Genomic DNA, 26,370 nt, shown 5'->3' with positions numbered 1-26,370 from the left:
GCTGAAAAGGAGCTGTCGTTTTGTGGGTCTGGAGGTGAGAATGCCTCCGGTCGTTGCTGTGGTGGTCGTTGAAGTGGTATACTAAACCCTCTATTCAGTATCGAAGAGGGCTGAATGTGGACAGGTATGAACACTATTGTTGTTTGTCCAAATAAGGGACTGTGAATGTTTTCTTTTTGCTTCAAAAGTTGGTTGTGGTGATGCTCGGTGTGACTGATATGCATTTCAGTCGTGTTTCTCTGCATTTCTCTTCATATGTATGCTGAAAGAAGAGTTGTCGATTGCTGAAGTTCACAACAGCAGTAGATTGGTGGAGGTTGTGTCGTGGTGATTGGTGGTGGTGGTTGTGTCCTAGACCTTGTGTGTAATCAGTTCTGCAGTGTGCAGCCCAAGTGTTTGATGTGAAGACTGAGTGATTTCAGTTTTAGTGTGTTGATGGTGAATGGTTCTGCAGTGTGCAGCCCAGGTGTTTGATGTGAAGACTGAGTGATTTCAGCCTTAGTGTGTGGTGTGTAATGTGTATTTAAAGAAGCTGGGGTTGGTGGTGTTATAAGTGAGATAACCCTTGTAAAAGAGTGTGAGGTTGTGTTGTATATTTGAAGGTGAAATAATTGAGATGGCTTCTTCCGTAGATGGGAATGACAACAAAACCAGCATCATGCTTTCTTCAGATTATATAAGTGTTCAAATGACACCCATCAAGTTGAATGGTGAGAACTATGTACCATGGGCAAAATCTGTGGAGGTGTTCTTGAAGGCCAAGAGGAAAGTAAAACATGTGAGGGAGGAGAAACCTTCCTCAAATTCCCCTGGGTTCAGTGATTGGGAACAAGATGATGCACAGATAATGACATGGCTTTGGAACAGTATGGAACCAAAGATTAGTGTGAACTTCATGTTCCTAGATACAACCAAAGAGATCTGGGATCATGCTAAAAAGTTTTACTCTGGACAAGACAACACAACTACGGTATATTAGTTATACCAAGAGTACTTCAATTTGAAGCAATGAAGTCAAAGCTTAGAGGAGTATTATGCAAGTTTGAGGAACATCCGCAATGAGCTAAATGTGTATCACCCTCTAATATCAGATGTCCAGATCCAACAAAAGCAACGTGAACAACTTGATGTGACTAGGTTTCTTGTGGGCTTGAAGGCTGAGTATGAGCCTGTCAGAGCACAGATATTGGGGGGATCAGCTCTCCCTTCACCTGAAGAAGTTTTTGCCCGTCTTAAAAGGACATCCATTGAGCTGGTGGAACATTCTTCCTTCTCTGATAGATCTGGTCTGGTAGTGACTAAAGGGAGTGGCCGTGGAAGTAGAAGTGGTGGCAACAGTGGTCCTCCAAGCAACCGTGGTGGACACATGTTTAACCGGGCTAGTGGCCGGACTGGAGGCCGAGAGTCAGGGGAGGCCGTGGAAGAGGAAGGAGTAATGCTCAGAGAAAATGTACACATTGTGGCTTAGAGGGGCACACAGTTAATTTCTGCTATGATTTGCGTGGTCCACCCAACACTTAGGTTAACCATGCTACTTCTAAGAGTAGTAGCACAATTACTGAAAGCCAGCAAACTGCCTCAACTCCCTCCACACCCGCTTGTGCTTCCGGGCAGGAAATGGTGAGTGTACCACAGGCAGTATATGAGCAATTCCTTCAAACATCTCAGCAGAACACAACTACACTTGCCCATTCAGGTATGACTTGCTTAGCTTCCAAAGCCTCACCTTGGATCATTGATTCCGGAGCCTCGGACCATATGTCTGGGACTCTTGATGTATTTTCTTCCCTTTCTCGCTCCTCCACATCTCAGTCAATTACTCTTGCTAATGGCTCTACATCTCCTATTTGTGGTGTTGGTGGTTTTGATTTCTCCTCCTTGTCTTTAGCATCTGTTTTATATGTTCCTAAGTTCCCGTTTAACCTTATGTCTGTTAGCAGATTAACCAAGTCTCTTAATTGTTCTGTAACCTTCTATCCTTCTTCTTGTGTGTTTCAGGATCTCAAGACGGGGAAGAAGATTGGTGGAGGGCATGAAGCAGGTGGTTTGTATTACCTTGATGGTGGTGGCCCCCCAATGGCTTTTCAGTCGTCTCTTACTCCTCTCCAATGGCACTGCAGACTCGGTCATCCCTCTCTCAAGGCTTTGAAGCTACTAGTTCCTTCTTTGAGTCATCTTTCATCATTAGATTGTGAGTCATGTTAGTTGGGAAAACATCATCGAGTCTCATTTAGTCCAAGATAGTCGTGTCTCAAGTCCTTTTGCTTTAGTTCATTTTGATGTATGGGGTCCAGTTAAAGTTGTGTCATATAATGGGTTTAAGTACTTTGTAATATTTGTTGATGACTTTTCAAGGATGACATGGATCTATCTTATGAAAGACCGTAGTGAATTGTTCTCTATTTTTCAGAAATTTCATGCTGAAATACGCACTCAATTTGGTGTTCATATGAAAATACTTTGCTCCGATAATGCCAAAGAATACATCTCTTCACCATTTCAGCAATACCTAGAACATCATGGAATAATTCATCAAACTTCTTGTGCCTACACCCCGCAACAAAACGGTGTAGCTGAACGGAAAAATAGACATCTTCTTGAAACTGCTCGGTCCTTGATGATCAATATGTATGTCCCAAAGCATTTTTGGAGTGATGTTGTTCTTACATCCTGTTTTTTGATAAATCGGATGCCCATGTCAATCCTTGGAAGTCAATCCCCTTTCTCTGTGTTGTTTCCCACTTTGTCTCTATTTCCTCTCACCCCAAGAGTCTTTGGCTGTGTTTGTTTTGTTCAACACTTGGGGCCTGGAGTAGACAAGCTAGATGCTCGAGCTACGAAATGTATTTTTCTTGGCTACTCAAGGACTCAGAAAGGGTATAAGTGTTATAACCCAAAATTTCATAAATCATTTGTGTGCTCTGATGTCACCTTCTTTGAATCAGTTCCATTTTTCTCAGATGCCGGGGTCTTTTCTTCTCCCTCTGTGGTTCCTCTTTCTGTACCGGTTATGGACCCTCTCCCCGTAGCTCCCATTCTTACTGCAGATGCACATCATATGCCTGTTACTACAGAGAGGCCGCCAATTACTCAAGTGTATACCCGCAGAAGTGCTTCGGCCCCTCCACTTTAGCACCTGTCGACAGATCCTGTTATTGCTCCTTCTCACTCAGATCTTGATCTTCCTATTGCTTTGCGGAAAGGTAAACGTACTTGTACTTCTCATCCCATTTCAGACTATGTTTCCACTGCTCACCTTTCTGCTTCTCATTGCAAGTTTATATCATTACTCTCATCGGTTCCCATTCCCAAGACTGTACAGGAAGCCCTTACCTCCCCAGGTGGCGGCAAGCCATGGAAGAAGAACTCTCTACTCTACAACATAATCACACCTGGGAACTCACCACCTTTCCTCCTGGTAAGCACACTGTTGGGTGTAAATGGGTCTATACAGTGAAGCATCTTCCTGATGGCAGTGTGGAACGATTGAAGGCACGGTTAGTGGCCAAGGGCTATTCTCAGTTATATGGTGTGGACTATATGGAGACATTCTCTCCTGTGGCTAAAATTGGTTATGTTCAGGTGTTGATCTCATTAGCTGCTATGTATGATTGGCCTCTCGTGCAACTTGACGTCAAAAATGCCTTCCTACATGGTGATCTTGTTGAGGAGGTGTATATGGAGCAACCACCAGGGTTTGTTGCTCAGGGGGAGGCTGGTAAGGTGTGCAGGCTCAAAAAGGCAATCTATGGACTAAAACAATCTCCACGTGCATGGTTTGGCAGGTTCAGTGAAGTGGTGAAGGCCTTCTGGATGAAACAGTGTCAGGTTGGTCATTCTGTGTTCAACTATAACTCAAAGGATGGGACAATCTTGCTAGTCGTGTATGTGGATGATATTGTCATAACTGGAAGTGACAGTAATGGCATTGACCGGCTGAAAAAATTCTTACAGGACCACTTCAATACGAAAGATCTGGGGAAGCTAAAGTATTTCCTAGGAATTGAGGTTGCGAGGTCAAAACAGGGGATCAACCTATGTTAGAGAAAATATGTTCTTGATCTACTTGAAGAAACCGGGTTGTCAGGTGCTAAACCAGCAGAGACTCCTATGGAACTCAATGCCAAGTTAAGTGTGGATGCAGGTGAAGAGTTTGATGATCCTAGAAGATATAGAAGGTTGGTGGGAAAGTTGAACTATCTGACCATTACCCGACCAGATATATCATTTGCTGTGAGTGTGGTGAGTCAATTTATGCAACATCCCCGGGTTCCTCACTGGGAAGCTGTTCTGAGAACTGTTAGGTACCTAAAGGGTGCTCCAGGTCGTGGTTTGTTATACCAAAAGGGGGGAACTCTTGAGATAGTAGGGTACACAGATGCTGACTAGGCTGGCTCTATATCAGACAAGAGGTCAACCACAGGGTATTGTACCTTCCTGGGTGGCAATCTTGTAACTTGGAAGAGCAAGAAGCAAACAGTGGTGGCAAGTAGTGCAGAAGTAGAGTACAGGGCTATGGCCCATACCACAGCTGAAGAACTTACTATAGGAGATGGGGTTCTCAGTTGACAAACCCATGAAACTATACTGTGATAACCAAGCTGTTGTTCACATCTCATCCAATCCCGTCTTCCATGAAAGAACTAAACATATTGAGGTGGATTGTCACTTTGTGAAAGAGAAAATGATAAGTGGGGTAATAACTACATCTCATGTGAGCTCAGGAAATCAGTGGGCAGATCTCTTCACAAAGGGATTGTCTCGGGGAAGAATAGATTACATTTGTAACAAGCTGGGACTATATGATATATACTCTCCAGCTTAAGTGGGAGTGTTAGAATGCTCGAGTCAGGGGTATTTTGGTCATTCTGGTTTATCTTCTTGAAAGTGAAGGGTCTATTGTATCTGAGTTTAAGTTATGTGTCCCATCTTATATGAGGGACAAAACTGTCTTTCTTGTAACTCTAAGATTTATGAATAAAATTCAAGTGGGTCGGCTAGGTGAGTGACTTTTTACATTCTCTCTTCTAGTCTGGCCGAACACTCTTCTTCTTTCTCTTTTCTTTCTTCTTCCTTCTTCTCTACTTTGACCTAGAATCAACTAGGGTTTATTCACAGTAAACAATGAAGGCAAGCTAGTCATATGGTCGGATGCACCTGAATCTATTACCTAATAGGGTTCTATAATACCTGGAGCTAAGGCATGGTAGGCTGAGGCTCAAGTACCTGAATGTGCGAAAGCAGATGTGGCAGGGGCTGATGGTGACTGCGGTGGCTGAGCTGAGTTCCCAACTTCCTTTTCCAACTGTATTAGAGCAGCCTGAACTGCAGTTAAGGTCTCTAAGGGTGTGCCTCTTGTGCCAGACGAGGATGTTGAATCAGTAGTCACGGCCACATGTGCATTACCCTTCTTGCTTCTCAACTTTGCTGGGACCAAATGAGGATGCAGCTTCCAACATGTTTCTTTTGTGTGTTTGGGTTTCTTACAATGCTCACATACCACATCCCTTTTATCTTCCTTCTTCCTGTCCCTTTCTGAATCACCCCCTGATTTGGGTTTAACAGCTACAAGGGCCGGTGTAAGAGGTTGAGGTTGCATCATGACCTTCCTCCTGGTCTTTTCACTATGCACTAAGGAGTACGCCTGAGAGAGGGTCACACTATCTCTGGTCAAAATCTGTTGCCGCACAATATCATACTTTGAATTCAGGCCTGCCAAAATCTCAAACACCCTGTTTGTCTCGATGTGCTTTCTATGGGTCTGTGCATCTTTGGGACTCTCCCACTCAAGAGTCTCTAAGTGATCAATCTCATGCCACAGGGACTTCAAGGTAGAGAAGTAGACCGAAACCGGTTTTTCTCCTTGTTTAAGAGTATTCACTTCACATTTCAATTCATATGCTCTGGCAACATTGAGGGGTTGGGAATAAGTTTCTTTCATAACATCCCATATCTCCTTGGCTGTCTTTGCCCACAAGTAATTTCGGCTGATATGGGGCTGCATAGAGTTACATAGTCATGTCATAACCAAGTAGTTTTCTTGGACCCACTTGGTATACATGGGGTCTCCCTCGGAGGGTTCTTTCACATCTCCCAAGAGATACCCTACTTTGCCCTTTCCCCCAATAGCCATCATGGCTGATTGGGCCCATTCCAAATAGTTTGATCCATCAAATCTTACGGTTGTAATCTGAAAACTTGTCTCAGAAACACCACCATAACTGCTGTTCCCAAAACTGCCTTCTGCCTGATTCTTAAACTCTATTTCGGCCAAGAACCAGTAGTCTCAAAAATTAGGGTTACTACAGTCAAAGAACAACACTTGGACTATCAATCACAATCAAAAATCAGTATAAAACCAATCTGTATTCATGGTATATGTGCATGAAACAGGTATAAGTCTGATCTGAAACCAATTAGCAAACACAACAGCAGCAGTCCGTACAGTTTTCACCCCTTAAGAGAGTTTGAAACCCAAGAAAAATGTGAAAACTGCTTGGAGAAAAATCTGATATGAAGGAGAATGCTGTTCGTTGCCTTCCAAGGTTACCCGAACCCTAGCCCTCTCTGATTCTTCCTGATCACCAACACTCTGCAACCGTGGCAAGTCTTCAACAGCTGCTAAACCCTCTGGCGATCTCCAAGAACCAGTCAACGAACTCCACTTTCTCAGCTTCCAGCCCTAGATGGTTCTCATGTGGTCAGCTGGACTAGACTCACATGAGAAACTTGGCTCTGATACCAAGTAGACGTTCAAGACTGCTATCAGCCTTGAACCCTAATAAATTTCAGGTTCGAAAATAGAAGAAAAGGTATAGAGAAGAGAGGAGAAAGAGAAGAGAGAGCAGTAGAACACAAGGGTTGAAAGGAGGGACAGAATCTTAATGTTCTGCCGCCGCCACTTTTATTTAGTATTTATAGGTTATGCTCATTACATGGAAAGGACAGATCTGCCCTTAGTATTTACATAACAATTAGAACAAAATAAAACTGAAATAAATAACAACTGAAATAACCAACTGATCACCAGCTAACCCTAGGATGACTAGAACACATTCTACCCTACAGACACAGTGGGACCACAGTTGTGGGGCCCACATCAGTGTTCTCTACAAATACAACAAGGATTACACTAATATGGTACAGTAGTGAGACTCTTCACACTCCCCCTCAAACTGATGCAAAGGCATGAGCATCAGCTTGTTTACAAGGAATAAGTGTCTGGATTTCGTCATGGCCTTTGTGAAGATGTCTTCAACTTGCAAATTGGAGGCAAATAGGCAATATGAGGGAGAGAGATAGAGCCCGCAAGAAGTAGATCACGGATAAAGTGGCAGTCCACCTAAATATGCTTCATCCTTTCATGAAAGACAAGATTAGAGACAATCTTAATAGCACTAGTGTTGTTTGCATATAGAGGAATGGGTGTAGGAGAGGGATGACCCAATTCCTGCAATAAAGATTGAAGCTAAACAACTTCGCTAAAGATTGTTGTTTCTTGCATTTCCATGAGATTAGAGAGTCACCCATGAAGACACACCACCCAGTAGTGGAACGATATGTGTCGGGGCATCCAGCCCAATTTGCATCAGCATAGGCCTGCAGATGTATAGAAGAGGATGACAAATGGGGTTGACAAGGGGCAGAGCCAAACTGACTGACAACCTGAACTGTATACGAGATGTTAGGATGAATCATGATGAGATAGATGAGAGATCCCACAAGTTGCCTATAGATGGAGGCATCAGGAAGCAAGGGACCGTCTAACTTGGACAATTTGACATTCAGCTCCAAGGGAGTGTCTACCCGTTTATCGTCAGTAAGACCGACCACCTGGACAAGATCAGAGGTATACTTGTGTTGGCAAATGAAGTACCCTCGGGAACACCTTTGAACTTCAAGTCCCAAGTAATAGGTAAGAGGACCTAAATCCTCTAGTCAACAACATGTCATCCACATACAGGAGGAGAATCGTAATACCTTGGGGTCTTTTCTACACAAAGAGAGAGTAATAAGAAGCACTCCGGTTATACCCAGCTTGCACAACAACATCTCTGAATTTTTCAAACCAAGCTCAAGGAGCTTGCTTTAGCCCATAGAGAGATTTCTTCAACCGACAGACGAGGGAGGGATCACTACAGTACCCTGGTGGCGGTTTCATATAAACCATCCCTTTTAGGTTCCCATGTAGAAAAGCATTTTTCACATCTAGTTGAAAGATAGTCCAAGAGTGTGTAGCAGAGAGGGCTAAGAGAACACGGACTATAGTGATCTTGGCTACTGGGGAAAATGTATCCTCATAATCGATGCCATATAGCCCTAAGCCACGAGTAGAGCTTTATAGCGGTCTAGAGACCTATTTGATTTCAACTTGATGGAGTAGATCCATTTTCTCCCAATAACAGAGCCATCTGAAGGTGCTGGAACTAGGTCCCAAGTGTCATTCTCATGCAAAGCTTGAATCTCGACATCCATGGCATCTTTCCACTGAGGACTGCTAATGGCCTGTTGGTATGAGTGGGGAATATCTGTGGAAGACAACAATAGAAAAGGAGTTATGATTTGAAGGAAAACCATAGCGGTCAAATGGTCTAGATATACGGGTAGAACGGTGTAAAGGAACAAGAGGAGCATCCAAGGGATTTGAAATAGGAGTGTCACTTACAGGGTTATCTGAGATGGGCGAAGGATCCAAACCGGGAGGAGGGGGTTGTAGAGGCAAGTACTGGACCACGAACTTGCTTGCGAGAGAAGACAAGAAGATATTTCCTAGCAATTGATGACGAAGCATCCTGTGAGTCAAAATCATACAAAACAGAAATGGAGGGTGCAGAGAACTTGGCAACTCTTGAGAAAAAAGAGATATGCTCAAGAAAAATCACATTCTGAGAAATATGAATACGATGTATAGAGGGATCATAGCAAAGAAACCCCTTGTGGTTAGGACTATATCCCACAAAAGCGTACATGACAAATTGAGCTGAAAGCTTTGATTGTTCATGAGGGGGAAGATATACAAAGCAGACACCCAAAAACATGAAGATGGGAAAGATCTGGGGGGGATCCAAACATCTTTTGATAAGGAGACATGTTATCAAGGACTGATGAAGGGATATAATTAATCAAATGCACAGCCGTACTAGCGGCCCCATCAACCCAGAAGGTGGAAGGCGCATGTGACTCTTGTAGGAGAGTCCTCACAACATTGAGAATGTGGCCATTCTTCCGTTCTGGCACACCATTTTGCTGAGTGTCTAGACAGCACTGTTGGACTTGTATGTCATGATTTTTCAAATAAATTAGAAGTTCTCCGTCACTGTATTCTCCCCCTGAGTTGGAGTGTAAGGTTTGCACACTTGCTTGAAACCGAACTTGAACCATGGTATGAAACAACCGAAAGGTTGGGAAAACTTCTGATTTGTGTTTGAGAAAGTAGATCCAAGTGTACCTAGTACAGTCATCAATGAAGAGTACAAACTATGTGTATCCCAATCGAGAAACAATAGATGAACCCCAAACATCACTATGTATAATTTTAAAAGGTGAAGTAGCATGTTCAGCTGTGAGTGTGGCAAATACGACTCTTACTCAAACAACAAGAAACACAAGATGTATCAAAGGATTTTAGAGAATGAACTTTAGTTCTAATAAAACCAGACTCAAACAAATATTTAAGTTTTTTCAAAGTTTGGGTGACCGAAACGTTTATGCCACAAATCCCAGACATCATTTCTCTGACCCAAAACAAGACTCAATGTAGAAGAGCTCAAATAAGTAGATTATGGTGCTGATTGTGATCTCTCAAACTCCAATGCAAACAAGCGGCCTAGCCTACGCCCCTTCCCTTTCACCTTCCCAGTGCATTGGTCCTGAATCAAACAACCATCAAAAGAAAAAGTTAGAATGTGACCTTCATCAACTAGTTGACCAACTGAAATAAGATTAGCAGTAAGTTTAGAGACAAGGAAGGTCTTGGAAAGGGACAAGGAGTTTGAGGGTGAGAGTTTGAGACACAAATCATCACTCCCGACTGAGTCAGAGCAGCCCGGACAACAGCTAAGGTGTCTAGGGACATGGCTCTTCTGCCCGATAAGGTTGCACAATCAATAGTAACAGCCACATTGGCATTTCCCCTTTTGTTTCTAAGTTTTGCTGGATTAGATGGGGATGTAACTTCCAATAGGTGTCTTTAGTATGCTTAGGTTTCTTGCAATGTTCACATACTAGGTCACTGAGTCCCTCTTGTCTTCCTTCATATCCCTCTCCTTATCAGCCCCGAACTTAGGTTTAACTACTGCCAAGGCTGATTCAAAATGCTGATGCTGCAACATAACCTTTCTCCTACTCTCTTCACGGTGCACTAAGGAGTAGGCTTGTGATAGAGTTACACTGTCTCTCGTGAGGAGTTGTTGTCTCACAATATCATATTTAGAATTCAGACCGGCTAGGAACTCAAACACCCTATTAGTTTCAACCTGCTTTCTATAAGTCTGTGCATCCTTCTGACTTTCCCACTCAATTGTTTCTAGGTGGTCAATTTCATGCCATAAGGATTTCAAGGTTGAGAAGTAAACCGAGACTGGTTTCTCTCCTTGCTTAAGATTATTAACCTCACATTTCAGCTCATAAGCCCTTGCAACATTAAGGGGTTGGGAGTAGGTCTCTTTCATGATGTCCCAAATTTCCTTAGTTGTTTTTTCCCACAAGTAGTTTCGGCTGATATATGGCTGCATGGAGTTGCACAACCATGCCATAACCAAATAGTTCTCCTGAACCCATTAGGCATAGGTTTGATCCTCCTTAGTTGGTTCCTTCACATCCCCCAACAAATAATTCAGTTTTCCTCTACCCCCAATGTCCATCATGGCTGATTGGGCCCATTCTAAATAATTTGATCCATCAAACTTGACAGTTGTAATCTGAAAGGTATTCTCAGACATGTTTATAGAATCACCAGCCCCAAAACACCTTCCCCTCGATTCTTAAACTCCATTCTTGTTAAGATATTAATAAAAAAACACCCTTTTTAGCACTGGGATAAGTAAAACTGCACCCAGGAACTGATAACAGCCGACATAGGAGGGTGAATTAGGTTCAGCAATTACCCAGAAATAATAAACAGCTCTACTAGATCTCCAGAGAACTAAAAAACACTCAGTCTGGAATGAAACAGGTCCAACTACTGTCCCGGAATTAACAACAGTCTTGATTTTTAGGGTTTTCTTTTAAAACCCTAAAAAACTCAGGAGAAGAGAGGAGATTTCCCAACCGCACCTCTCAGAATAAACAAAAGAAATCTTTTTTTAGATCGATCTCAAGGAAATCAACTTACTTCAGGAAAAAACTCTTGCCGCCACCTTCTAACTGATGTCTGAACCCTAATCTTGAGGATTCAAACCTTCTTCTGATTCTTCCTGATCGCTGGATCTCTCCAAGGCTCTACAGCCTCTTGAGTAGCAGCCGCACACTGCCAGCAATCTCCCAGAATCAGCCGATGACCTTCTTTCTGCTGGAACTTCCAAACCTAGGAATTTCTCATGTAGTCGGCCTGATTAGACTAGCATAAGAACTCCTAGGTTGGCTCTGATGCCAAGTAGTCAAATAGGACTGCAATCAGTCATAGGTTTAAAGTGTAATAAACAAGGAAAGATTGAGGAGATAAGAAGACGAAGAGAAGAGGAGAAGAACTCGAAGAAGAGAATTCAGAAAAGAGAGAGGATTAACCAACTGTCGCCCCACTCTTACAATTTATATTAATGCTGAAATAAAAGTAAAAGGGCTGAGTTACCCTTAATGCTTACATGGCAAAATAATAAAAATAACTAATAACTAAAACTGAAATAAACTACCAACAGAAATAACTAACTGCTAACTACAATCATACGAACACAGTGGGGACCACATCAGTGTTCTCTACATGCTTCATTCTGATATAATTGGAATTTAATTGTCTGGAAATTTCACTTGCAGGTAACTTTCTCCTTTCCTTTAGACCCGAAGTTACAGAATACATCAAAAATTCAGGACAACCAGTTTCCGTAGAATGGACAGAAGAGTTGAAAGGTGACAAAGCTGTTAGAATCTCTGGAGTATTTGATAAATTAAGTTACAGGCTGAAGAAAGCTTTTGGCATTGGATCAGTAAAATCTTTCCTCAGTACTGCACATTGTTCCCTCAGTGTTCAAGGCACATATTCCACAAATCTACATTTTCTCATTCAGAACATTGTAAGAAAAATACCTGTTATACAACCTGATAATAGTGATCCACCAAAAGCTAATAGTTCACCAGTTGCACTACAAGAACAGAAAGAAATCTTTATTCTTCCTACAGTCCAAGTGTGCAATCTTCTGCAAACAGAGATTTATGTGCTTCTGACTGAAAAACATCCAGGTAATAATACAAAGTATGGAACAAGGTTTCTGGTTTTGATTTTGCTTATGTAGTTGGTTTCTTTGGTGCAGATCTTTGTACCATTGTAGGAAGTGAGAACATTGGAAAGGAAGCAACTATTCCTTGTGGATCTACTTATTATTTCTATGCAAATCCTTCTATAATATATTTCATGGTTACTTTGACTCCCTTCAATACACAGTGCAAACCTGTAAACAGTGGTGATTGGGTTAAGAAGTTGCATAAGCAGAAAGATGATGTTCATTATTTGGATATAAATTTGGATTTTGATGGTGGGAAGTACTTTGCCTTGTTAAGATTATCACGAGGGGAAAGGGGCATACTGGAGGTATCACAGCTTTTATTCTTAAATGAGTAGGCAATGTTGCATTTGTAGTCATCTTGCCATGTTATTCATGTTTTTCACACATATACTAGTTGAATATGTAGTTTCATTAATTTTAATGATCTTGATATTCCATTGCAGGCCACTATTTTTACACCATACATCCTACAGAACAACACTGATCTTACCTTGTTTTGCTTTGCATCCAATCAGAGGCTTCCATCCAGGTAGTCATCAAGATCTTCAATGACTTCTGCTTTCGTCATTGTTGACATTAACAGCCTAGAACTTATGCAGGAATGAGGCTGATAAATTTGCTTCCACCCTCCCTCCTGAGCTTGGGTTGTTGTTGCCCCCACAGTCAACTAGATCATGGTTCTTAAAGTAAGACTTAGCATTGTCTGGTACTGTAATCATATAGAAATCACACCACCTTCTCTCCCTGATTCTACATGTGCATGGTGTGTTCATTCATTTCTGTGTCTGCATGTGTGCATCCAATGTGTGATTCATGTGGCTACAGTTTCAAATTGAAGTTTAAAAAAATTAATCATGATGCTTTTGATTATGTTAATACCTTACATGTTTTATGCTACCAGAACTAAGAAGGTACACCTGAAACTGTTGGAAAAGAAAGCATCTGAAGTGCTGCTAGATTTGGATGTTCTATCAGTATTTACAGAAGTGTCCCTAGAAGTTGAGAACAGTGCAGGGGTCAAGCATGTTGCGAAGCTGGGAGTGTCATTAAAGCCATGTCTAGCTAAAGTAGTTGTACCTTCACATTTAGTACTCGTAGTTCCAAGATATGTTGTATGCAATGAATCAAAACAGGTTGTTATTGTCCGCCAGTGCTATTTGGAGGTTTGCTTATAACCCTTTTCAATTATTCCTTTGTTGATTTTATGTATATGATGTTCTTTCTTATTTGTACCTTGTTTGGGTTCTATAATGCTATTTGTTTGTATTGATAGGATGATATAGATGGCACGGTTGTAAACAGCAATGAGAAAGTAGCATTGCAGCTGAGAAAGGGGACAAGAAAGGAGAGGGAAATCAGCTTCTTTGATTCTTTGATCCGGAAGCACAGAAATGTGAATGAGGATTCCCTAATATTTATTCAGTTTCGGCTAAATGAGATCGGATGGAGTTGGTCTGGTCCAATATGTATTGCTTCACTTGGACACTTTTTTCTTAAGTTCAAAATGTCCTTGGATTCTCTTGGAAATCAATCAAGTTCACCAACTGCTAAAGAAGACAAGTTAACAGAATTCGCATCCGTCCATGTGTTAGAAGAAGGTTCTACCCTAGTTTTGCACTTCCATAGACCTCCAGATGTTAACCTACCCTACCGAATTGAAAATTTCTTGGGTGGTGCATCTATTACATATTACCAAAAGGTTCTGTCCTTTAATCTCTCAATTTGTTCTCCTTTTAGAAACTTGATGGATATATATATTGGAATACTCATACTTGTAGTATCATTTTCTAATTGTATGGTTCAATTCTTTTGTTTCCAGGACTCTTCAGAATCAGATATTCTGGCATCTGGAAATTCAGTCAATTATGTCTGGGACGACTTGAATTTGCCACATAAACTGGTTGTTCAAATTAGTGGTATGTTCTGATGGGCCTGCTGCTCCATCTTTAGCTAATGCTGACCTAGCTGCCAAGTATATGAAAGGTTTAATAATGTAAAGTTAGTTAGGGATCTTCGAAACATAGAACTTTCATAGGCAGAAAATTTATGCAACCAATTTGGGTCTTGTCCAGAAGCAGAAGAGAAGAGAGAAGAGAGAAAGAGAGAGGAGAAAAAGAGAGAGAGAGAGAGAGAGAGAGAGAGAGAGAGAGAGAGAGAGAGAAAACTGTAGCTGGCGGCACCTGCTTTTTGGTATTTATATTAGGGCGACCATAACATAACATAAAGTGGGGGGAATTACAATAGTACCCCTGCGACACTAATCGGAAATAAAAACAAAGAAAACAACTTATAAACAGTCTTTTAACAGGTTCTGATTTTTCACCAATAGTTTTGCTCCCACTGACCATTTTGTGATGTGCCTGGTACAATCAATTGCATTTTAGAGAAAGCACTGTCATGCATATGTTGATCTTAATTTCTGTTGTACCATACGAGCATGGATAATCAAGGTTATGCTTTTAACATGTAAGACTAGTGCAAAGGCATCCGTTATTAGGGGAATATAAATCAAATTGAAGATTGGTAGTTAGTATGGCTGGCAGTCTAACACTTGGACATGCTTTTGTCTACTCTAAATTATTTTCTGAGTTATTTGTGTTTCTATCATCCATGTCTATTCAGATGTCAACCCTCAACTTGCTGACTATTTTCCTTCTGTTCATTAGGTGTGCAATTATTACGTGAAATTAACATTGACAAGGTTCGGGTGTGGAGACCCTTTTTTAAACCAAGGCAATATAGAGGATTGGGACTGCCTTTAGTTTTAGACAGGAAACCAGGGGACAAGAGAGGTAATATTGATGAATCATATAGCCTGGATATGTTGAAGGTGGGGTTTGAAGTATTTGCAGATGGTCCTACACGGGTCTTACGAATTTGTGAGTGTCCTGATAGTCGCAAGGAAGATTCACTATTTCAACCATGTGCAAAGATTAAACTTAAAGTCTCCCTTTTTTCTTTCCACTTATTCGAGAAAGGAAATCAGGTCAGTCTCTGGGTTCATCAAATGTCCTTGTTCCAAAATGCCTTCTTTTCCTTCTTCATCCTTGTATATTTGGACATCTTATATTGCATAGTAAAAGTTTAAACTTTTCATCAATTCTTCTTTACTTTCTTGTCTATCTCCAGTTAAATGACTAGTAATTATTAATTCTTATAAGGCAGTTTTCTCCACATAACGTTCTTTATCTTGTATTTAATTTACTGAAGGATATGGATACGACTGAGCCACCAACTTACTCTCCAATTATGGTTGCAAGACTTGGAAACATAAGTGTCGATTCACTATTTACAGATCAGCAAAAACATAATCAGATCAGGGTACAGGTATTATTTGTCTTTTGCCATATGCTTTTTAAAAAGCCATTTGCCTCAATGTAGTAGCTAGTAAATAGTACAGTTGTGGATTTAGTTTCTTTCCTCCATTTTCTAATAGCACTCGTGCCTTTGAATACTACAGTCATTGAATGTGGATGAAAAATGGCTTGGAGCTCCCTTTGCAGCAGTAGTACGGAGAAGCCAGTTAGATTACTGTGACACAAATGACAGCATACTTCATATTGTCTTTATCCTACTTCCAACCAAGTCCAATGTTAAACAAGTTAAATACTCTTCCATTCTTTTGCAGGTAAAATCAAATGATGCATCCAGAGATTAACTCTTGTTTTGTGTTATAACCATTCTACAATAAAAATGTTAGATGTGTAGTTGACTTCAGTGGTGTTGTCATTTACAGCCAATCAATTTGAACCTTGATGAGGAGACTCTAATGAGACTTGTTCCATTTTGGAGATCATCCCTCAGTGACCCAAATGCTCAGAGCCAACAGTTCTACTTTGAACATTTTGAGATCCACCCAATAAAGGTTTGATATTTTTATTCCATTTACTTCTTTGATATATGTTAACTGATCATGTTTGTAGTTGCTGATATTTTTAATAGCCAGCTAATCCGTGTTCCTCTGTGCCTATAAAGATTGTAGCAAGCTTTGTTCCAGGGAACTCTTATTCAAGTTACAGCTCTGCCCAAGAAACACTAAGATCATTACTTCACAGTGTGATAAAAGTATGTTTCTAACCCATGTTAAACAAGTTTTATCTAAGACTTGATCAGTTTGGAACTTCATGCTCAAGCATATCCTTGGCATTGACTCTCCAATGTTTTCATATTGTCTTATCAGGGTGGATTATAGTGTATATTAATCTATTTCTGGTGTCTCTTTTCTTTATCTGTTTGCATTTTCTTCTAGATCCCCGCTGTAAAAAATAAGACTGTGGAGCTCAATGGCGTATTGGTCACTCATGCTCTTGTTACAGTACGCGAATTGTTCCTTAAATGTGCACAACACTACTCATGGTAAGCCTGCCAGATAAGTTATTCATATGCTTTGCCTTGTTTCATTTTAATTGGTTCAACATTATTGATATGATGATGCCTCATAAATTGAAAATAACTTTCCAGGTATACCATGAGAGCCATCTATATTGCAAAAGGAAGTCCATTGCTTCCACCAGCTTTTGCTTCTATTTTTGATGATTCTGCTTCATCCTCGCTTGATGTATTTTTTGATCCTTCTAGTGGGTTGATCAATCTTCCAGGACTCACCTTAGGTATAGTATTTCTGCTTTTCTTTATTAATTATTTGCTCTTGTGCTTTAATTAATATTATTGTTTGATGCAGTACGCCTAAAATGGATCTAGAAAGTAGTTAGCAATTCTATCTAGTTGGAGTTGCATTTTTCTTTTTCCCTTTTTTTTTTTGAGAAAAGGTAAAGTATAAATGTAATAAGACAAAAGTATAATGTCTTTTGTACAATGAGAAACTGTACAAGTAACTGCCAAATAGGACCTCGCAGAAAGTCCACCCTCAAAAAAGAACAGTCAAGAGAGTTAGCGAGTTACTCTTTCCTTTTTCCCTGTTCTACTTTTTTTCATTTTGCATGGGAGGGGGATGTTTAAGTGAGTTAGTGAGCTTGGTATCAACATACAAAAACTTTACCAACATTAGGAACATGAAGCATGATTGAAAACATATGCTATCATTTACCTGTCAATAAACATAAACACTTGAATGGTAGGTCTATATAGAATGATTAGTTTATATCTGTAGGCCACGTGGAGCTTCTGTTCCTTTGAACCAGGATTTATAGGTCTTCAAATAAGCCATTGTAGACAACGATGAGATTAGGGATGTCAATGGGTTGGGTTAAATGGTAAACCCAGCTTGACCTGACACTATAGGGTCGAGTTAGAGTTTTGGCTGACCTGCCCCATCGGGTCATATTTCCCCTTGCCCCTACACATATATAGGGTATTCTTGTAATTTGTTAACTTCGAACTCCATAACCTCAAAGTTTAGGATTTCTTTTCATTTTTGTTTTGGTTTTTCTTCTTTCAATGACAGAGAGAGTGACATCTTAGAACCTATAAACCCATTTCCAACTTAAATTAATGGCTTTTAGGTTTTCAAAATCTGTTATAAAAAGTACAATTGAAAGGATATAGGTTGGATTGGGTTTAGAAATTACATATTATCAAGTCATGTCAGGTCAGGTCCAGGTTGGGATGCTGGAAGGTTGGGTTAGGGTTGAGGCAAACCTGTACCGAACCCGACCTGTTGACATCCCTAGATGAGGTGTATTAGTTTCTTGTGATTCATCTATTGCCTTGAGTCAAACATAAAAGGAAAACCATGCTAGTAAACTTTGTAGTTCTGATTACAACAGAAGGTGAACAGAGAGAACATGATGCACACCTTTGATCCAGAAAAGCGTCATTAATCGGTATCCACTTTTATGATTGATAGGCAACCAAAATGGTAAAGTAAAGAAAGAAATTATATAGAAAATGAGTACAAGCCAAGGTCCAAGTGGGCTAGATGTTGGGTTTGTTCTTCTTTTGTGGGGAGGAGTTCACAAGGAAGGCCTTTCTGGCTTGGGAGAATAAAAAAAGAATGGAAAGTGCTTCTAGTGATAATGAAAGCATTACTGATGAAGCTTTGGAGGTTGTTGAGTAAGATTTTGAGCTTGGAAGTAGATTGTTATGGAGTGGGGGGAGTTTTGGTCCAAAGTGGAAGGGTTTTTATGGTGTTTCTTTCTCTCAGGCGATTCCTTATCACCTTCCTATTGTATTCTCCATTTATTTTTTATTTTAATCAAGTGTTTATTTTACTATCAAAAAGAAATGAGTACAAGGCGAGCCAGATGACAAAAAAAATATAAACTTAATTGGCCCCCCCAGAAGGTCTATGTCAAGATCCCTCTCTTCTCTATGCACATTACCTTCTATTTTTATATGCTTCCAATGGTATATTCTTGAGTCTTTCCTGTTGTACTTTTTAACCAATGCTTTGTTGAGGACAGGCATGTTTAAATTCATTAGCAAGTCCATCGATAAGAGAGGGTTTTCTGGAACAAAACGCTACTTTGGTGATCTGACTAAAACTGTAAGTCTTGTATCACTGAGATACCTACATAAGAAAATACTACTCAACTATAATTGCAGAAATTATCCATTTTGTGCTGTCTTCCAGATGAAAACAGCAGGATCAAACGTACTCTTTGCTGCTGTTACTGAAATGTCAGACTCTATTCTGAAAGGTGCAGAAACAAGTGGTTTTAAAGGAATGGTACTAATTTCCCTAGCTTCTTATGGTGAATACTATGTTTACATTAATACTTCAATGCATCGGTATTTTAAAGAAAGAACTGTTCTTGACTTTTTTGAATGGATGTTGTGGTATTTTAAAGGTTAATGGTTTTCACCAAGGAATATTGAAACTAGCTATGGAGCCATCACTTTTAGGGAGTGCATTTATAGAGGGTGGCCCAGATAGGAAAATCAAGCTTGATCGAAGTCCTGGGGTTGATGAGGTACCTTTTTCTAACTTCCTTTCTGAGTTTAATGATATTTCGAGCTAAGTTAACCTTGACAATATTTTTAGGTTTTTCTTAAATTCTAAAAAATGTTGTTCAAGTGGGTATTCCTTTAAACAACTTGGTGAACCTACCAGGAGAAGATAGAAAAGGAGAAGGAAGTTTATTGAAAAGAAAGCCTGGTTTCTTATATTGTGCTTTGTTTCTGAGATCATTACTGCAAACTTATTTGGAAATTAAATTGCAGTTATATATTGAAGGGTACCTTCAAGCTATGTTGGATATGACATATAAACAAGAATATCTTAGAGTGAGAGTTGTTGATGACCAGGTGATAGTTCTTTGGTATCCTCTGTTCTTATTTTTATTGTTTGTTTAGTTTTCTTCGACTACAGAGAAGTTATTGAATGTTGGATACAAATATTTTGATGTATGTGAAACATTTATCAATTTTAGTCATAAAGCCCTTGCTGAAAGTTTGTACATCAATTGTAACTTTTGGAGACTTGATACTGCACATTGTTATCATGGTGACAAGGCAAGGCAAGATTCTGCACATAGTTATCAAGACAAGGTGAGATAAGGCCTGAGGGTTGTTGCCTTGTTGCCTAGGCACACACATGAGTGTTTAGTGACACCTATGTGGGAAACCACATAAAAAATGCATGCAAATTTGATCTCGTTTCCATATTTTATGTTTCTAATGTTATATATGCTAGATTGAAAAGGTAATGACAAACCAGTCATCAACAGAGCAACCAACAAGAAGGGGAAATAACGTAGCAAATTAGCAACATATAAACATAGTGGTTTGACAAATTTCTGAACAGTTGTCAATAAATATACCAAAAAGAATATTCAGCATGGAAGTTAGTAATATGCAATTTACAATTTCAAAAAGGTAGCCTAGCAGTCACTTGATTAAACATATAGAAGGGGAAAAAAACAAGCAGCAATTGAGATGAAAAGTAACAATTTTTTATTATCATCTTTGAAATTTGTGGCACTAAACAGAATGAACTGGGAAAACAGGATACGTGTAGCCATCCCCATATGGTTGCCACAAGGCTCAGTTGTTGTCAATGTTCTCTTGCATACGTGGGTAGAAGGGACTTCTCTTACATGTGTGCATGGATGTGAACATGCACATTCAGGAGTAAGAAAGGGGATACGGGAAAGGGGAGAAGATGGTTCCAGTCAGAGGGTGGCCACTTTGTGAAAAGAAGGTTAAAGGTTAGGTCCTTAACCAATCTATCTCTCCCAAAACCATGGATAGTTGGGATCAGCACTTGGCAACGGCCTTAAGGTGGCACAAGGCATGGCACAACTGGTCAATTGTTTGGTCCCTAGTCACTTTGCCCAGGAAACTGCCTTGATAACTATTATTTTTAATTTTGAGCATAATTGTATAAATAATAGAACTATGGAAAGGGGCAGAGGCAGCCCCACCATAAAAAAGTATGGCTGTGCACTAAAACCCATATACAGTACATAATCTATGCCACACTGGACCATTATAAAAGTGATTTAACTCAGACCACTAAATTCTTCTAAAATAGAAACACAAAAGAAGATGGATTTCATCCTTTTCTGTGATTGCATTAGCCAAACATTGTTTCTGCTAAAAATCCTCTTATTCCTTTCCTTCTAGGCACACCAACATATAGGAAATGTCTGAGGTTCCATAAAAATATTTCCTTTTTTGCTGGAAGGGAGTAACCAAGAATTGACCAAGTGCCATCCAAAGAGTTTAAGAAAATGCCACCAAGTGTCCTGGGTGAAGGGGAAATTAATAAGCTGAATTTTTTTTGACTTAGATACATATTTGAAGCTTGCTTAACCAATGCTATCACTAGTAGATCCCTCCATTTATTTTGATATTTTTTTAATTAGTCCAACATGTTGACAGGTGCTCCTCAAAAACTTACCTCCAAATAGTTCCCTAATGAATGAGATTGTGGACCGTGTGAAGAACTTCCTTGTAAGCAAGGCCCTGTTGAAAGGAGAATCTTCAATGACTTCTCGTCCTCTACATCATCTACGAGGAGAAAGTGTAAGTTATTCCACGTATCTTCTGCTTTCTCATAGGGTTGTTCGGGAAATTTCATTTTAGTTACATTCCAAGACTACTGTTCATGGACAGATTTAGCTTTATTGTGATCCATTTTGGCCTTCGTTCTTTCCCATAATTTAACCCACTGAAAATAATTCTTTGATTTTTTTTAGCAGGAATGGAAAATTGGGCCAACAGTTCTCACTTTATGTGAACACCTATTTGTGAGTTTTGCGATCCGCGTGCTGAGAAAGCAAACAGGTAAATTTATGGACAGAATCAAATGGAAGGAGAAATCAAATGACAAAGAGAAGCAAGAAGTGAAACGTAACCTGAAATGGGGGATAAGCAAGTTCATATTCTCAGGAATGATTGCTTATATTGATGGACGGCTATGTCGTTGCATTCCCAATGCCATAGTTAGACGAATTGTGAGTGGATTTTTGCTGAGTTTTCTTGATAAAAAGGACAGTGATTGAATCCATATGATGATTTCATCAAAGGAGTCATTCTAAAAAGGGGATGGCTCAGGAATCAGATTTTACCCTTTGCAGAGCTCTACCACGATCTTCACAGCCACATTGGATATAGTTGCCTAGGTTTAGAGATTACTACTAAAAGCCAGATTGTATAGTCTGGAATCAAAGTTTCTTCAGATGCAGTCTCAATGATGGGAGATGGACTTGTTAGCATCGTTACTTCAAAATATTCAAGCAAATTCCCTCTTACTCAAACTGATTCTAGTCTCTAGAGCTTGGGCTTCATATCCAAATGGAAATTTTCCAGTTCATTCTTTCTTTATGATGTTTGATGAGAAGCGACTTCCATATAACTCAGATATGGGGAGCCTAACGGCAGCTTCAAAGTTTGCATTCCATGGTCTATACTGTTCTATTTGGCATATGTTTAAAGTGTCTACCTATAAGACGAGATTTCTCTTAAAGAATACCACATGCAGCTTATGGAACAAGGTGTAAAAGGTTCGCTAACCTCGTTTTCCCTTCATTGAGAACTCTGCTCTCCGGTATGGGTGCCTTTTCTGGACTTTTTTGGTGCATGTTAGTGGTTTATGCTTTCCATATGGGAGTCATTTTTATGTTAGCTTCTGAAAGCCCCAGCATGTGGGATTCTCTGTGGCTATCTTCCCTTTTGCAATATCCTGGATCGTATGGAAGGAAAGGAATGCTAGCATCTTTGTAAACTGATCCTCTCCATTGGATGCAGTGTGATAAGCTATTGGCATGGTTGTCTATCTCCAAAGGATTCGATGATGTGCCTATAACTCTCTGTATATTCAGCAGAAAAGGTATATATGTTGGTCTTTTTGTCCCCATTATATAGCTTCTGCTTTGTACATAGGTCTATACTTGTACATACAGTACCATTTTTAGTAACACTTTATCACATTACCGCTAAAAAATTGTTTATATTTTTCCAGTCTGTCATTTAGAGAAGACCCGTTGTTTTGAGTGTGGCTGCAATTGGTTTGGGTTAAAGTGTGGCTGAAATTTCAGCTGCAAATTTCTTGCCATGTAATCTTTTAGCAGTCAATCAAATATATATATATATATATATATATATATATATATAAAGGAAGGTCTTCAGGTTATAACCTCCCACCATTCAGACATGTGGCATTTTCTGAGTAGTTAATGTTAAACCCCACAACCCACTACCACCATTCAGACATGTGGCATTTTCTGAGAAGTTAATGTTAAACCCCACAACCCACTACCACAATTCAGACCAATGGCCTTCTCATTTTCTAGAAAGCTAGACACATGGGAATTTTTGAAAAATTCTTATTAAAGCTCACAGCCCACTACCACCATTCAGACACGTGGCATCTTATTAATTTAAGAAATATGATTCAAAAAGTAGGTAGTTTCACTCCTAAACGATCTCATCACAATAGACAATTATTTATTAGCTTAACACATGTTTATCTATAGTCTATTAAATTCAAATAGTGGGACCCATTAAAAGATTACCATAAATGATTTTTTTTAAAAGGAAAATACTTTATTAATTACAAACTTGATTTAACTTTTAGGAAGCAACCTAATTTAACTTATAAAAATTAATAACTCAAAATAGATTTATTAGATAAATAGTAAATACCAAATAAAGTGGGTTATTATTTACCAATAAGATCTCATTTAATATCTTAAATCAAATTAATAAAGAACATAAATTAATAGTGGGTTTCAAATAAAATATGTCAGAATAGATTGTCAATTACAAAGATGCAAGACCCATATGATTTTTTTTAATTTAATTTTTGATAACTAAATAATAAACTTCAAACTATATTATAACACACATTTAGTTACCCCGTACTTAGTACGGGGTTATTCTCTAGTCTATATTATATAACTAAAATAATATTGTCCACGTCACATGGCCTGTTTTTCTCCAAAATCCTCATTCTATTTTTCTCTTTTTTGATTTTTTTTTTAATTCTCTAAGAATGGTATAACATGTGCCGCATGTAAACCTACCTTAAATATTCCCAACCCAAACCCCCTTTACCTAAAAGTACTCCTAAAATATCTCCCTTTTCTAACAATCGGAATTGCTACCCACAAAAACCCTACCCACACATACCCATAGGACATTACAGCTGCACATTGGAAATATCTCCCCATAAAAGACATGTTCGCCATCTGCGGCTGAAATAAAATGAAAAAAAAATGATAAATGGTTAAATAATTAAAAGTTGTTTACATAACTGATAAGGATTGATTACATAAATAAACAATGAAAAAATTAATAACTTACAACCTTAAGTTACTTAGTTGGCTTATCTTAAATAATTAACTTAATTAAATAAATCATATTAATTTAACTTTGTTAACAACTTCAATTCAAATAATTTTATAATACTAAATAATTGTTATTTCTAGTCACATTTCTAATTCAAAATCAATGTCTTAATTAATTTAGCTTAATAAATGAAATAAAAATTTGTTAAGCAATTAAAAATTGATCACATAATTAAAAAAGATTAATTACATAAAATGTAATTTAGGTTACTTAGCAACACAATAATTAAATTAGCTTGATAAAAGGAATAATTAAATTGGTCAAGCTTAATTAATTATTATTATTTATTCTATATACTAAAACGTGGTTGTCCATGTCAGCATCTAGGGGGTGCAATTTTCCCAATAAAATCAGGGCCTTGACCCAAGCCGCCACCAATGAGGTTGGGTTTCCTCAATCTTAAATGGAGACGGGAAAATTTTTTTGGCCTCAATCGAGGATGGGGTCTACATGGAATTCTCCACCCTTGCCCTGACCTACCCCTATACCGAATGGGGCAAGTTTCCCATAATTCTTATATGGAGATGGGAACAAAAACGATGATGGGGGATTGCTTCCCTGCAATCAGGGATGGATTTGGACCGGGCAGGGGATTTTGGCTGCAAGGTGGGAATGGAGAGACTCCGGATCACCTGCCCACTCTACTCACAACACACTATTCCCGTGAATTAAGAACATCTCCCCCTGCATAATACCATGTAGGAGGATGAAATGTTCTCCATGTGTAGCTGCGATGTTATGTGGGTAGAGTTTGTGTGGGCAGGAAATCCGGACTCGGATGGATAATGGGTGCATCACCCCATATCTGCCTTGCTGTCATCCTTATCTTCATCATCATCCACTCTCCCCTTTTAAGGGGTTATTATTTCAACACAGCCTGGTGCAAAAATTCCAAGCTTGGCCCTAAGCCCAATACTTTAGGCCCGACCCATATATATTTATGTATATGACAATCATATATAATTTAGACACATAAATATATAAAAATTAATTTTATTAACTTAAAAAGTTAATTTAAAAATAATAAAAATTTATCTAACAATAACTAATATGCATAAAATATTAATGAAATGAATAATTAACAAATATTGTTAAAATTTAAAAGTCGATTTAGATTCCATTTAAAATAATTAGTTTATTAATTGTAAAAATAATTTTTATTTTAAAGTCCATCTAAAATAATACACATTTATTGAAAAATACATCACAAAAATAAAACTTGGGTTGGTCTTTGACCAACTATCCCCAAATGGAAATGTCTCAAGGCTCCTTATACAGTTATACTTTAATTTCATTTAGCAAAGCCCATGCACTTGAAGCATAATTAATAAAAATAAAATTATTAGTAAAATCAATATCTATTTAAATTTAATTCAAGTGTAATAAGAAATAATAGAATCCAATAATATTTATCTAAAAAATAAAATTAATAAATATTATAAAAACTTATGGGACCATACATATAAACGCAAAAGGAACGCTTCAGGTGAATTTAGTTTGGCTTGGCCCAATTAGGAATGCTATGAGATTCTTTCTACTTTAATTTCTATTAACAAATTCTATGGCATGGGTTCTGACTTCTGAGTAGTGTTTTTAATCATTTTTATATTAATATTATGGACTCGACTATTATACAGGCAAAATTTTGTAACCAATGAAACCGTATCATAAAAGTGGTAAGTGGTAACTAGTTAGGTGGCATTTATCGGGGGTTTTGATTGGTCAAAGTCCTTTGGGTATCATGTCTTTCTGCATCATGGATTTTACAACCTTGAAAAATTAGATTTTGAATGGCTATTTCTTATACAGAAATAGAATTAATTTGGTTACTTGGCAAAGTTTAAAGTGTAAACAACCTAGTTATTTTACATGCATTTGGGGCCCAAAAATTCGTACTGTTCCCTTCCTCTCCAAATACCCATCAATTTGTCCCAGGGACTTGGCTAGATGTATAATATATTATATATTTGGTTCCGTTTACGTTTATTAAGTAAATGTTTATTGACAGTGCCACATAGGCACCCCATCAACAAATGCCTCATTTAAAGCAAACTTTGGTTTCTGAGTGTCTCCCATTTCAGGAAATTTCATTTTGGAGTTTCCTAAAACAGGTAGGTGTTTATTGGCATTTTACTGATATGGTGCCTAATAACACCTATGTGTCATAAACGCCTTCATT

General features: G+C 38.8%; 1 protein-coding gene across 3 annotated transcripts in view; it reads left to right on the top strand.

Moving 5' to 3' along the window:
• Positions 1–22,797, top strand: part of LOC104595825 (vacuolar protein sorting-associated protein, putative (DUF1162)) — a 90,672-nt gene extending 67,875 nt beyond the window's left edge. For 2 of the 3 annotated variants that reach the window (XM_019197488.2, XM_019197490.2), the window contains exons 17-36: positions 11,971–12,393; positions 12,465–12,742; positions 12,881–12,966; positions 13,037–13,123; positions 13,339–13,600; positions 13,711–14,136; positions 14,257–14,353; positions 15,104–15,423; positions 15,648–15,764; positions 15,898–16,065; positions 16,174–16,302; positions 16,413–16,502; positions 16,687–16,793; positions 16,899–17,047; positions 18,800–18,882; positions 18,970–19,065; positions 19,187–19,309; positions 19,560–19,643; positions 21,222–21,365; positions 21,539–22,797. In XM_019197488.2, coding sequence (XP_019053033.1) covers positions 11,971–12,393; positions 12,465–12,742; positions 12,881–12,966; positions 13,037–13,123; positions 13,339–13,600; positions 13,711–14,136; positions 14,257–14,353; positions 15,104–15,423; positions 15,648–15,764; positions 15,898–16,065; positions 16,174–16,302; positions 16,413–16,502; positions 16,687–16,793; positions 16,899–17,047; positions 18,800–18,882; positions 18,970–19,065; positions 19,187–19,309; positions 19,560–19,643; positions 21,222–21,365; positions 21,539–21,844 — 3,575 coding nt within the window. In that variant the 3' untranslated portion in view covers positions 21,845–22,797. The remainder of the gene's footprint in view (positions 1–11,970; positions 12,394–12,464; positions 12,743–12,880; positions 12,967–13,036; positions 13,124–13,338; positions 13,601–13,710; positions 14,137–14,256; positions 14,354–15,103; positions 15,424–15,647; positions 15,765–15,897; positions 16,066–16,173; positions 16,303–16,412; positions 16,503–16,686; positions 16,794–16,898; positions 17,048–18,799; positions 18,883–18,969; positions 19,066–19,186; positions 19,310–19,559; positions 19,644–21,221; positions 21,366–21,538) is intronic. The other variant, XM_010256733.3, reaches the window with a different exon arrangement.
• The last annotated feature ends 3,573 nt before the right edge of the window (positions 22,798–26,370 follow it).

This window comes from Nelumbo nucifera, chromosome 5 (assembly GCF_055504915.1).
Source record: "Nelumbo nucifera cultivar China Antique chromosome 5, China Antique-T2T, whole genome shotgun sequence".
NCBI lineage: Eukaryota > Viridiplantae > Streptophyta > Magnoliopsida > Proteales > Nelumbonaceae > Nelumbo > Nelumbo nucifera.
The sequence above is the reverse complement of the archived record's forward strand: the minus strand, read 5'-3'. Positions and strand labels throughout refer to the sequence as shown.